Source organism: Borostomias antarcticus (genome assembly GCF_949987555.1).
Source record: "Borostomias antarcticus genome assembly, chromosome: 16".
Classification (NCBI taxonomy): Eukaryota; Metazoa; Chordata; class Actinopteri; order Stomiiformes; family Stomiidae; genus Borostomias; species Borostomias antarcticus.
In genome coordinates this window covers 6,563,115-6,577,859 of record NC_140249.1, presented here as the reverse complement: position 1 = coordinate 6,577,859, position 14,745 = coordinate 6,563,115, and the positions used below count along the sequence as shown (strand labels likewise).

Sequence of the window (14,745 nt, the reverse complement as noted above, 5' to 3'; positions counted from 1 at the left end):
TTGGGTTCCGAGTTATATCACAGTTTGATAATTATCAATCAATCAATCAAAGCTTTATTTGTATAGCGCATTTCATACCCAGAGGCAACACAATGCGCTTTACAGAGAACAAGGGAGGTGGGCATACGACCCACTCTCTACATATTCCAGATAATTGATTTGGGTCAAATCGGTAACATGTCAATAGACCTTTCCTAAGACAATAGGGTAGGCTATAAGCATCCCTTGGATTCTACGATCATTCATAAATCAAACACAAGCAGAAAAATTGATTTATGTTTTTATTTCAAGTTGACTCGATTACTGTAATGCACTCTTCACTGGCCTCGCCCCAAAAAACACTTAGAGACTTCAGCTCATTCAAATCTCTGCAGCCTGACTATTAACCACAGAGAGGAGAAAGCACATTAGTCCAGTCTTAGCTGCTCTGCATTGGCTCCCAGTAACATTTAGAGTTGATTTGAAGGTCCTCCTCCTTATATACAGTACAAAGCCCTTAATGGGCGAGGACCAAGCTACATTGTTAACTCCTTTGTCAACTACAAGCCTTCAAGAACACTGCGAACATCCACTGCTGGTTACTAGAAGTTCCGAGCAACAGTTGGAAGAAGATCTGGGCCCTTTCTCAATATGCGTTCTTGTCCGTACTTGCGTCCTTGTGAACTTGTGAAACGTCATCAGTTGGAGCCCAAGTACTATTCCAATTCAAAAGTATGCAAGTCCCAAGTCCACATCAAATGCCAGGATGTGTTCTTGCTCCGCCCATTTTATCGAGGATGCATCGGAGCAGACTTGTGTGGACTTGAGACAGCCAGATATCCTAGAAATCATTTTGCATCAAGAGAACGGTTGTTAGGGCAACACCATTGAAAATACCTATCTAAATAATATATCTAAACTAGTAGAAACAGACGTTATTTGGATAAAACGGCCACATAATTGGTTTCAATTGTGGTAATTATCCGCATGAAAAGCAATGAAAATGTAAATATATTTACTTTAAAACAGTTTAAAACACTTTTCAAAATCCTAGCAATGGCGGCTGCCGGTGTCCACACAAAACAAGCCGAGAAGGTGACGTCAACAAGGACGCTGCTGTTCCAATTGCAGAATGACTGAACTTGCATCCTCCCATCCTCTGGAGTTCATACTCTGATGCGAACATCCCAAGTCTGGACTAGCAAGGACGCAAGTCCGAACTTCGCATACTTGGAATTGAGAAATGGCCCTGGAGTGCAGCCTTTGTAAATTATGACCCAAAGCTATGGAACACAAAACTATCAGGGAACTAGCTCCTTTTGCACTTGCATGCTACTGCACTTACAAAAGGTATATCTCTCCAGTACAATATTTTTTTTTATTGTATTTTACTTGATTTCTTATCTTTTTCTTTTATTGTGTTTTATCTTCCATCTTATTTTTCTTGCTGGTTTTTGTTCATTTTATGTCTATTTTTTGTAAAGCACATAATGCATGTACATTCTCTGTTGTAAAGCACTTTGACCTGCATTTATTTGTATGAAGCCCCCCACCCCAGGGGGAAGGTCTGTGACTACTGGGCCATGACATGAATAATGGATTCACTATGTGCCCCCCCACCCCAAGGCACCCCGTGATATAGGTTCTCATCCCCACACCTTCTTTCAGGAAATACCAACATTGATTTCTAACAGTGCCTCTGATTGTGGCCCCCATTTCACCAAGATGCAGGAAAATGGAGAAACGTAAGTTAATGCCCCACATAAAAGAACGTGGAGGTGGGGAGAAAAAGAGAGAGATGGAGCAGCACTCAAGATAAGAGTCCAGAAGTCTAAAATTTAAAATCTCAGATATTCACAGTGGAACCATTAGTGTTGAAGATGCTAACATCAAATGTAACCAGTGTACTGGAAAAGTGCAGCAAACCTCGGGCTTATGAAAGCTCCATTCAGATGGGTGAAGCCTTGGCTGCAGTGTTAATTTTAACAGCAAATTTTGGTTTAGTTTTAGTTAATGTCTTTTGACTAAAATGCTATTTAGTTTTAGTCATTTGTCATCTGGATTGATTTATTGTTAGTCTAGTTTTACCTGACTAAATAGCATTAAGATTCTACAATAGATTTAGTCTACTAAAATCAAATGGTTTTAGTTAAATTGTAATGCATTATTTAACCATTTCTCTAGAATTTCCACACTCCTGGAGGAAACATCTATTAAACTGACAGACAAAGCTACTGCATTACATTTCTATGTGCTCTTCCTGCCTGTGTTTTTTCAGCGTGAGCCACGACTTTCACAGAAATCTCAGAATTCTGATTGTATCTCTTTCCAAATCGACCCTCCCTAACATTTTCATTTAGTTTTTATTTGTTGACGAAAATGTCAGTAGATTTTGTCATAGTTTTTGTCATCATAAATTTGTTTTTTATTTAGTTATCGTCTTGTGAAGACAACTAAATAAAGGTCACTGACAAATAATTGTCATCATAGTTTTCGCCGACGGAATGAACACTGCTTGGCTGTTATTTTCATACTTCTCCATGGTAGGGTCAGCGGGGTAGATGGCACGTTGGCTTCTCTCTTCACAGCCATGTCACACAGAGGGCTGGTTTCATACGTTCACTAACCCCTGGATCCATATACCCATCTGCTTCCTGGAGAAGACACATCCATGGACACTCCCCAGTCTGGGAAAACAGCTGGACATCTGCAGTCACATGCTTTCCTCACAGGACAGCACTCTTCCAAGACAAGAAAAACAACCTGATTTGACACGGGACATCCCCTTGTCATCGCTCTCATATTCTGTGTGAAACTGTATGGAATTGGTGGTCTGAATAAACAAACGCCGCGTCCCTGTTGGGCATGAGCTCCTCTGATGTCTGCCCAGTGTTTACCATCATCTGACAGCCTCACATTACATTACATTGTCGTCATTTAGCAGAAGCTTTTATCCAAAATGACTTACAGTACAATAATCACATTTATCGTACTGTAGGTGGTAATTGTACCACTAATCACCAGGTCTCACCAGTGTATCTCCTTTCTAAACAAGTTACAAAAGGCATAATCTAGTGCTAAATCAAGGAGCAAGAGCAGCAAGATAAAAATGTAATAGGTGCTTAAGGGGGAGGATCATGGTAGTACTTTTTGCAGAGGTGAAATTTGAGCCTGCGGGTAAAGATGGGCAGCGACTCCTGTCCTGACATCCTGTTCGGCGCTGTTTAGCTCAGCACCACCACACAGCAGCGGATCTCAAATCCTTTAACATCTCAAGGACCTATACGCTATGTTCCCTGTTGCCAGTTGTGTGATTTACAGAGTGCCAAGACAACAAAATCAACACTGAAACCCATGATGGGGCTCATCTCTCCTGCTTGTTACGAGGCCGGTTTACAACGTGTCCCGGTGGAGACCAGTCTGGGCCCGAAAGGTTCAGACAGAACACCGCAGACCGGTCCAATCAGCTGGGCTGTAGGTCAGGGTTTACTACAGGCAGCAACACACGTCTGAAGATACTGGTTCATATAGCACATCTGGGATCTCGACCACACAGCCTGCTCTGTGAGGACAGTCATAAATCACAGTCATAAATCTAGGGGTCTGTCTATTGTTTTTTTTTTATCAGTGTTGCTGCTGTGTTCACCAACGTTCATTAGTTTTCATCAATAATGAATTTGTCTTGAGAGGTGTTAGATAGACAATATAGATAGATAGATAGATAGATAGATAGATAGATAGATAGATAGATAGATAGATAGATAGATAGATAGATAGATAGATAGATAGATAGATAGATAGATAGATAGATAGATAGATAGATAGATAGATAGATAGATAGATAGATAGATAGATAGATAGATAGATAGATAGATAGATAGATAGTAGAACATCCACAGCAGCCTGCTACACACAGCAAAGTACCTGAGCCTCCTAAGGAAGAACAGTCCTTTCCTTTAGAGGGCTTAAGTGTTCTCTGTCCAGTCCAGTTTGTTATACAGTGGCACTCCCAGGAATGAGTATATGTGTATGTGTATGAGTCCACCATCTCAATTTCCTCCCCCTGAATGGTAATAGGGGTTGGGGGTCTCTTGTTCCTTTTAAAGTCGACCACCAGCTCCTTGGTTTTGCTGATGTTGAGATGGAGCTGGTTCTCCTCAGACCATCTGACCAATCTCCTGACCACATCCCTGTACTCGCCCTCATCATCTGCCCTGATGCAGCCCACGATAGAGGAGTCGTCCGAAAACCTCTGAAGGTGACATGCTCCAGAATTGTGGCTGAAGTCGGTGGTGTAGAGAGTGAACAGGAAAGGTGCAGGACAGTTCCTTGGAGGGCACCGGTGTTGTTGTCTATTGGCTAAGAACATATACAGAGCAGTTGCTCAGTCGGACATACTGAGGCCTGCCGGTGAGGTAGTCCATGATCTAGGCCACCATGTCGTGGTGTACCTGCATGGCTGGGAGCTTTTCTGCTAAGCGGAGGGGCAGGATGGTGTTGAATGCACTGGAAAGAATACAACTCTTACTGTGCTTCCTGGCCTCTCCAGGGGTGAGTAAGCTGTGTGGAGCAGGTAGATGATGGCATCGTCCACGCTGATTCGGGCCTGGTAGGCAGGCTGCAGTGGGTCCAGGAAGTCACTCACCATGGGCCTAAGGCGCTGCATGTTGGGCAACCCTTTGAACTCACTGCCGTGGGTGTTTTGCTCCAGTTTACCCCTCAGCCTCTCCCTGTAGCTGTTTTAGCCTTTCTCAACTCCCTCTTCAGTTCCTTCTGGACTGACCTGGCCTCCCCCCTATCTTTTGTCATAAAGACCCTCTTCTTTCTGTTGAGTAAGGCTTTAATGTCCTTGCTGATCCACGGTTTGCTGTTGGGGAAGCAGCGTACCTACTTGGTGGGTATGATACATTCCTTGCAGAACCTGATGTAGTGTGTAGTGCAGCAGCAGAGACGCTGAGAATGTCCTCCCCATAGTCCTCCGTGAACAGGTCCCAGTCTGTGGTCTGGAACCAGTCCTGTAGGTTCTCCACAGCCTCTTTCGTCCACACCATTAGCATACAGTAGATCCAGGATCTTATTCTCTCTGCATTTCACATACTGGGTGAAGTTTGCCAGTGTTTTGGAGAGAGAGACATGGTCTTAATAATTCAGGACCTCAAGGGTCTTTTATTCGCCACACGGTGATCAATATCAAGTACACACAAGTACACACACATACATCTGCGGTTGCCGGTGGAAATTGTTCCCTGCATTTCACCCATACAAACGGTCCTCCTCCAGGGCAGGGTGTGTGAGTGAGTGTTATAAAGTGATGTGTGTCATGCTATTTACAGTAAAAGTAAAATAAAATAAATCAGAGCTTTCAAATGTAAGACAGCAGCCAGAAACACAAAAATCACAAAACATGACAAATGTGGAGCATTCCTGTGATGTGTGTGCTGAGGAGGCTGGGGAACCAGGGTAAGTAAAACATTATGGTAGGCGCTTATCCAGTCAAGTTTATTGAAACCATTTTAATTATTGTGATTCCTGTAGTGGGTGGAAATATGCAGTTTACAAAAAAGTTTAATTCTTAACAATATAGCTTGTAGCTTGTGCTTTGGGAACGTGTGTTTTGCTTCTTAAAATGCACGCATGCAGAAAAAAAAAAAACGTAACTGCCACCCTGGCATATCTCTGTCCCCCCCTTGTGCCACCCCAGTCAAAAAGGTCTAGAATCGCCACTGCTCCAGGGGCAGCCAGGAGCAGTGGGCAGCCATCGTTCACGGCTCAGTCCAAATCCTGGTGAGGGACAGGACTGAAGAGCATTTGTTTCTGTTTCTGTTTTTCGGATTGGGTTCTTTGGGAGGAACCCTTGCGAACACAGGAAGAACACGTCCCCATTGATGGTAATGAAGGTGCTACGATGTTTTGTCTGGAGACCCGCGGCAGTTGAGTGGATGACGTCACAGGCCTGTGCAGCCACAGCCGAGGGCGGGATGTAAACAATTCCCGAGGCAGATAGTATGGTCTCAGTCCGATCGCTAGCAGCTCAATGTCAAGAGTGCAGATGCTCATCCTTCACAGTTGTGACTGCCGTTGCACCATTTCTCATTGACAAAGACTGCTGGCCCTTACCCTGACTTCTTACCGTTCTTTGGTCCCCTGTCCGCTCACACTTGCGTGAAACCCTGTACGTCCACTGTGCAGTCCGGTACATTTCCATGTAACCAAATCTTAGTGAAAAAAAGCAGGCTACTCTCCCTGTATTCACGTTGGCTGCAGCTAGTGCTGAGAGCTCATCTATCTTGTTGCTTAGTGCTCTTACATTCCCCATTACTACCGATGGCAGGCAGGGTCTAAATCTCCTAATTATCTTTTTTCTCTGTCTCGTTCTAGCCCCGGATCTCTTTCTCGCTTGTGAGCGCGCAGTTTGGAGAGGATAGCGCCGGCCGGTGAAGAGCCCACTCCTGCCCTGAGCACTAGTGGGTCCTCTCACGTGTAGGCAGGAATATAGACACAAAAAAACTAAAATAGCAAACGAAAAAGAGAGATAAGAACAGTAGTGATTGTGAAAAAAGATAAAGGCACGTTCAAGAGCTGAAAAAATGGGAAAAGTAGAAAAAAGCAAAAGAGAATAATCAAAGAAAGACAGAAAAACAGAGCTGCTGAAACTGGGAGCAATCAAGAGAGCACTCCCAGAATAGTCCGTCTAATCAGAAATAGAGTAAAAACACATTATTTATTGCCTATTTCTGTACTTCTATAATGAGTATAACCATGTGGAATCCATGGTCCACAGAGTTCTTCGTATTCTAAACAGCTAGAAAACACATGCATGTATTTCATACGGTAAACTGGAGTCTGTGTACAGCCTTGATTAGTTACATAAAGGAGATATGAACTCTAACGTGTAGGTGTTTCTAAAGAACAGCTCAATCAATACCAAGCCTTAGTTATTCACAATATTTGTCTCAAGGACATTTTCCAGTCTAGAAAAACATCACCACGACTGAACTTCTTCACACGAGAGGATAGAAGTTTAACCAAGAGGAGAGCAATCGAGCGATTTTTTTGTGGATTCTCTAGTTACAGGCAGTTACCTATCAAGAATGGTCGATAGAGGCCTACCCAACATGGCTGCAGAGTGTGTTTATATCTGAGGTCGATAGAGGTCTACCTAGCCCTGGTCCAGGTCGGTATACTATTCAGGGCTATACCCCAGTATACCGCCCTGCCAGGGAAAATTCATTGTGCCATATACTTTTGTCACTCGGTCTACATTACCGCATCTACAGACAATTATTTCGTTACTCACCGAAGTGAAGACATTTTTCGAAAGATGAAAGCCTTTTCTCCGAGGTAGCAAGAGTTGTATCCCCCCACCTTTTATATAAAAAGCACTGTTAGCTCTTAAAGAGCACGCTTACTTTAATCTGTAATGTTACCTTTGCCTTATGTTGAACAGCACTGTTGTGTATTTGAATTTGGTGTTGCAGCCTATGCCTCCACGGCTTGCCTGCAAATGTGCAATCAGAGTAAGGTTAGATAAACGTTACACTCGGTCCTGTGCTTCTTTATAATCAGAATTTGTTTATTGCCATGTAGTTTTTCAACATAGCCTACTAGGAATATGCACCATGCCTGAAGCAAATCCCTAGTATGTTGAAAAACGACATGGTAATAATAACAAATTTTGATTCTGATTCAAAAGAAGAATGTAATTTTCATCTCATTCTTACCTTACTGTTAGCGTACATTTTCAGAGAGGCTGTGGAGGCATCCAACGCCAAATTGCCTCCACAAATCGGTGTTGTTATGAACAGAACGCTGCAAGAACAGGCAAGAGAATAGGCTGCTAGAATAAGCTACTCAAAACCAGCTAGTTTATGGGAACAGCCACTCCGGTGGCTAGGTTAGCTAAACGTTAGTTAGGTTAGCTAGCCACGAGAGGCTATAGCCATAACCTCCCCCTCCCCTCCCTTCTCCCTACTCTTCACGTGAATTGAAACTGAAATCTGATTCCTCTAGATTCCCTGTGTTGCGTGCACATGCGGAGGGGCAGATCACAGACTTGTTTGAGTTTGATGAGTGGGTGCTGATACCCGAAAATTAACTAAAGTAAAACGATGTTGGGGACAGAAAACAACGGTGTGGCAGTAATGACTTGGTGAATACATGGTGTATGCCCGAACACCGAATAACACCGACAACACCGACAACCGTGGCATGCCTATCACATTTCACAAGCTGTGAAATATCTCTCCCTGGGTGGCACCACAGTAGAGTGCAACCAACTCCAGCATTACCATGTGGACTGGAACTTACCTTGATGTCCTGTCCACCTGATCTGTGTGTGTGACACTGGCCTTGATGACTGAATGGGCAGATCATGATCCATCATCTGGCTGAGGCATGCTATATGACTTTATGTCCATATAGAATATTTGTTCTTTATGGCTCTGCTCAACTGTACAGCCAGCGTATATATTGTCAATTAAATCTTGATGAATTTCCCCTCCATAAACATCAACACCCACCCCAATGTCCTCTGCTACAAAGGTCACTCCTCCTCTGTCATTTTCTCCTCCTCCCCTTCCCTCTCTTTTTCCTCCACCTGTTTCACCTCCCCCTCTTATCTCTACTCCTCCTCCTCTTCCTCCTCTACCTCGTCCTTCTCCTGCCCTCCTCCCCCTCTTCCTCATCCTTCTCCTCCCCTTCCTCCTCCTCCCCTCTTCCTCCTCCGCTCCTCCTCCTCCCTCTTCCTCCTTCCCCTCCTCCCCCTCCCCTCCTCCCCCTCCCCTCCCTCACCTGGATGAGATCCTCCAGCTCCGCCGGGCTGACGCAGCCATGTCTCCGCAGGAAGGAGGCCTTCTCCAGGGTGATGCTGTCCTTCTGGGTGCTCTCGAACGGCTGCTCCAGCGCCTGGATCGCCAGGCTGCCGCCCACCAGGTAGAACACCACCACCACGAACACCGCCAGCACCGTCTTCCACTTCATCATGAATTGCTGCGCCACCTCCACGTCCTCTGTGTTGCTGTCCAAGGCCACCACGCTGGCGGAGCGGTTCGAGATGGAGTAATGCGGAAGTGGGCAGTAGCCGATGCTGGCCTTGGTGTCGCCGCCGCCACTGCCCTCAGGGTTCTGCATGGCCGCCACGCTGGCCTGGGCCAGACTGGACTGCACCATCCCCCGCTTGGCCTTCTTGGGGGGGGGCAGGTTGGTCTGGACTGTCACTAGGGGAAGGCAGAGAGGGGTGCATATAAGATGACCGTCGTTGTTGAGGGTGAGAGGTGTGTGTCAGTCTGTCTGTCTATTACCCATATAACACTGTCGCTTTAGTCATACACAATATATATATATATATATATATATTACAACAAATTAATACACAATACACATATTACAACCCAGCTGGAGGGTTGCGATGTTTCTCTATTCTGCAGCCTGAAGAGCAAGGGTATTCACACACACACACGCACACACACGGGGGATGTAAAGAGATAACCGCACCCAAGCCCAATGATAAAAGCCATTAGTCCGGTGAACTGCCGTCAGCTGGACCAATGACCTCGCCTTTACCCTGCTGGGTGACTGTTAGGGACTGAGGGTGGGCTGGACCCAATGATACAGGATGGAGGCAAGCAGAGCAGCTTCAGGGTCTAATTCCAAAGTAGAGAAGGAACCCAGCAGGCAACACTAACAAACACAACCGACAAGGACAAAAGAGACTCCAACGTCTTCAGTTCCCAGCTCCCCAGTATCAGCCCTCGTCCCAGTCCCAGTATGTTCCCCTCTCTAGTTCCCAGCCCCTAGTTCCCAGACCCTAGTTCTAGTGCAGGGGGGGCAGTGGCTAGAGCTGGAGGCACAAACAAGGCATATAGAAGACAGGACAACGAACACAAGATGATACACTCTAGGAACATCAACATACTGTATCATTGTGACAGGGTGCAGGCAAAATATTAGACGGTGACAAGGTGCACAAAAGTCTCAGGGGGGAGTGACAGGGTGAGAGGGCTGCTGCAGGCAGGCATGACCCCGTGGGTTCAGAGGTCAGGCGTGTCGCGGAGCTGTGCTGTAAGCTGCTTCACTGTAGCCACGGAGAGACCCAGGCACAGGGCTCTTCCGAGTCCAGGCTGGGAGCAGGGGGTGAGCAAGGCGGAAAGGGCCAGGACCAAAACAGTATCATTCAATCTCCCTGTCTGCCCCAAACACAAAGACACACACAAAAACGCACACAAACACAGACATACACAGAGTCTTCTTTACTTAATCAAAACAACCCAACTGCAATTTGATTGATATTTGATTTTGATATTTTATAGAAAAAAATATTTATGGAAAAAAAATGTTTTTGCAAATGAACTCATCATATACAGTAACACCGTTTCGGCCATCCAGAAGCCTTATATACCAGATCCGGAACATTATATTACAGTCATTTAGCAGATGCTTTCATCCAAAGCGACTTGCAATAAGTGCACTCAAGGTAGGTAGTCAAGTGTACTACTCACCAAAACTCACAAGTGCATCTCTTGCTAAACAAGCGTCAAGAGCTTAACCAGTGCTAATGTAAAAGTGCAAGAACAGTTAAGTACACATACAATTGTTAGGAGGAAGGGTACTTCTTGACACACACACACACACACAAACACACACACACACACACACACACACACACTATGGGAAATCATTCGGCACCTTAGGGCAGGGCTGTTGTACAATGATGTATAAAAATATCTCACATTGTCCAGAGATGCCTTTGAGACTCATTGCAAACTAAAATACCTATATGCCTTAGCTTACATACATAGGGCCTGTCGCAATTTCAAGTCACGACTGACATCATCCAGCTTGGATGTGAAAAGCACTACCTCCTCGACTGACATCATCCAGCTTGGACATGAACAACACTACCTCCTCGACTGACATCATCCAGCTTGGACGTGAACAGCACTACCTCCTCGACTGACATCATCCAGTGTAGACGTGACAAGCGCTACCACCGCCCAACCCCATCCCTCCACCCCTTTGTTGAGTCAAGGACATCCAGGAAGACCCTCACTCTCTTCCAACACATATAAATCCTGTTAGTTGATCCTCTGACACACATCAAGGCTAAATCAATCACAGCACAGCTTCGTCACATGGAAGGGAACACAGTGAGAATTTCGATACAATTTAATTATCACATTGCTGGTGTCTAGGAGCTATTTTTAGAACATACACACAAAAATGGAGTATGAGAACTGGAAGAAGGAGAGAATAAAAACATTCCTGTAGTGAGGTATAATGTGGAAGAGTTCATCAGTATCTATAAGCGTTGACAGAAGCAGAGTTTTGATGGACATTCTTCTACAACCTCTGACAATACGTTCCATTCCCATCCATCATTCTGACTGGTTAAATTCCTGATTGGTCTGACATCACCATTTATAGCTTTTTAGCACATCAGATAAATGACACTCAGTCATCCTCAGTTCAGTAGCCATATATCATCAGCTCCACTACTACTCAGCATCTCACTAGTATCAGATGAACATATGGAATATCACATAGCTCCAGATTATGAGAGCGATCTATCATTTGAACACAGCCACACAAGGAATGTCGATCACTAACATAGCTCCAGATTATGACGGTGATCTATCATTAGAAACAACACTTACACAATACCTAAAATAATGTTCCTGTGTTCCTGTATTGAACACACTCCCCCTATTGATTTTCCTACTTCCTCAGATTGGATTATGGGAAGCTTATGGGCTTTTAACTTGTTCAGTACTATCCTCCCTCAGACCTGCATTCTCCCCACGTGACCCTGACAATAGCATACCAGGAAGACTGTACAATAATTACATTTTACACATCAAACCAAATTGATCCAGTAAATGCACAGTGACAGCTGGGTCATAACGGTGCTGTTGATAATGATGCTGCTGATGAGGAAGAGTGTGGTGGTGGTAAACTGTATCCTATCATGTTTAAAGCTACATTTGATACTGAGCCCATTTCAGTTTGACATCTAAACTAGTCTGTTGTGGCACAAACAGAGAACATCTATACTAAACTGTCTGTTGTGGCACAGAGAATAGGCTACTCATCTATCTGTCTGTCCATCTGTCCGTCTGTCTGTCTATCCATCCATCCATCCATCCATCCATCCATCCATCCATCCATCCATCCATCCATCCATCCACCCATCCATCTATCTACTCAGCAAACCCGCGGCAGATGGGGAAACAACTCAGTTTGAGGATGATTCACATTTGGCGCTCAATCTCAATTGAGCTAATTTGGTCTGGACAAAAAATCTATGTCCAATAATGACATTCAGAAAATAAATTCAGTTCAGAAGCTTGTCATGCTTTGCCCGATAATTCCCCAGGGTCCTGCCCGGGAATCTCTCCAGCTGTCTCCGGATCCCTCTGTCTGTCTCTAAAAGGGCGCGCTCACTCAGAAGTCCACTCCCAGCCGCCTTAACTCTGACTGAATAACTGAATAAAAGCACGTAATATCTCCATGTTAGATGCAAATAAGATAAAACAGTCTGGTTTTACTGAATATTAAAGGAAAATATAGCCCCCTTTCTACAAATTTATAATAGCCTAGATTCCGTCTCCGAAATATGAGAAAGTGGAACCAGCCAATACGTTACTTAAAGTAGATATATTATGATTCATATTTACCAACCTGCATATGGGTCCCAATTGAATTGTTTCTTCCGAGTTTCTAGTGGGAATTTCATCGTTGTAATTTTTCGACTCAAAACACATAGACCTTAAATGTGATCAAATGCTCATGTAATAATGAAAAAATAATAATAGCCCAACTTAACCAGCGCCCTCACTCATAGCTTCTGGTTTATACCTAAAATAAAACTGGAAGAAAATCTGAGAAGAAAGCGCATTGTCCAGAGCCATGTATAGGCTACTTTCCACAGATTGCTTGATAGGGGCGCGTGGTGCATGCTCAGAAATTGGTCGTTATGTTTCCTTTCGCTGTGTAATCGCCCCGTTTCGGACCACCCATCACCCAGCACATCCCTTCATAGTTCAGACCACTTGGAGAGGGCTGCAGGAACAACGCTGGAATGTTTTCAAACAACGAACTTTACACACGATAATCAACAATGGGAACCTCCTTTCTATCCATATTTTACATAACCAACTCAAAGTTTCAGTTTGGAAGGCTGTTGCATTCTGTTAGCTAAAGCTTTAACTAAAACGAAATGTTGTTTATATAAATGTAGGCTAATAATACTTACTATTGTGAATGAGTTTGAGGGTCCTCCCAATGTTCCACTCGCGATTTGGAACCCGGCGCGTGTGGTGGGTGTAGTGAATTTATTCATCGGAAGACATTACATCACCCGTATGTTGGAGAAATCATACATAATGTATTAATACATGAACAGCTTGTCTTGCATGTCCACATCCGTGGCAAATGTGGCTCTTAAACATTGTGTATTCAATATTTTGATGTTCTGGTGTGTTGAAATGCTTGAAGCCTAATAGAATAGAATAGGTTGTCACCAGGAGGACATTGATTTTCGTATACTTTTGCCTATACACCATCCAACCATTCACCGCAGCCTGCAAAGCCTTTGATGCCCATAGGATGTTGTATGTAGACCTATAGCCTAAAATGGAACAAAGAGTAATCTTATTTGCATATTACACTACAGTAGGTCTATATAGACTGAACAGTCGACATTTTATTGAATAATTAATCTGAACGTCATTCATTTGATACCCTTCAAACTCAATCACATTGGTGAAAATATTGGTGTTCAATTAAATAAGCCATACGCAAACACTGAACAGTGTTTCTATTGCCATGACGAATATTGACAGCTGTTTGACAGAATGCTGACATTGAATTAATCGCAAAAAAGCTCTGAAAATGAGCATGAGATGTCTAGGTCATCCTAATGGTCATAGATTGTGAGTGTAGACTATAATGTATAAGCGAAGACTAGTCCAAGGTCATAGGAAGGTTTCATAGTACTGTAAAGAGATCTGCTTTAGGATGACAGGTTCTTCTGAGCACACACTGGAGAGGGGCATTAGTAGGCTATAGCCTACCATCCACAGTCAAAATGTAATTCTATTTAGGTAAATAAAACACAAAAAGCAGGTGTGTTTTGTTTTTTAAGAAACTCGGTGCTCCATCGTGTACAGAGATGAGCTCTGTGAGGCCAAAATCATGCAAGAGGCATCTAATACTCCAAGATTGAAAGGTCTGTGACATAGAACTAATTAAAATCAGTGTCCTGATCAGGTAATTGTGTTGAGACATTATTGAAGAGATCTGCTGAAATAAGAGAGGGTATTGGTTTAGGCTCTACTTTACCGTATTGTCTGGCATTAGCTCTTGGGGTTATCTATGTGTGCCATGCCACAAGCTTTAAAAAAAGATCATGGGTCAAAAGGTCCCTTAAACAAAACAATGAGCGTGGCAGCAATAGCAGTATGCTGTTGACAGACCGGTCCATTCAGCAAACTGTTCTTGGTGTAATCAGATCTTTCTATTCTCTTCTACTTCTCACTAAATCCAAGAATATGGTCCACAACTGTGTTTCTCACATTATCTTGGATTGTCTGCAGCTTTTCAAACAGACCGTTTACTGTAAGTAAAATCCCACGTATTGACTACAGACATGCAGTTAATGCTCTGGGGTAATTGCTTTCTGTAAAGCTTACGCATTGATGTGAATATTTGAATGGCAAGAGACAGGAAAATGTTTAATGGGAAATAAAATGTGACAAAATGAGTTAGTAT

General features: G+C 43.8%; 1 protein-coding gene across 1 annotated transcript in view; it reads right to left on the bottom strand.

The window, feature by feature from the left end:
- The window catches only part of kcnk10b (potassium channel, subfamily K, member 10b), a gene marked incomplete at both ends in the record, with an annotated part of 28,695 nt that extends 15,986 nt beyond the window's left edge, over nucleotides 1-12,709 (bottom strand). The window contains 2 exons of the mRNA XM_084451061.1: nucleotides 8,770-9,194; nucleotides 12,655-12,709. Coding sequence (XP_084307187.1) covers nucleotides 8,770-9,194; nucleotides 12,655-12,709 — 480 coding nt within the window. The remainder of the gene's footprint in view (nucleotides 1-8,769; nucleotides 9,195-12,654) is intronic.
- Between the last annotated feature and the right edge of the window lie 2,036 nt (nucleotides 12,710-14,745).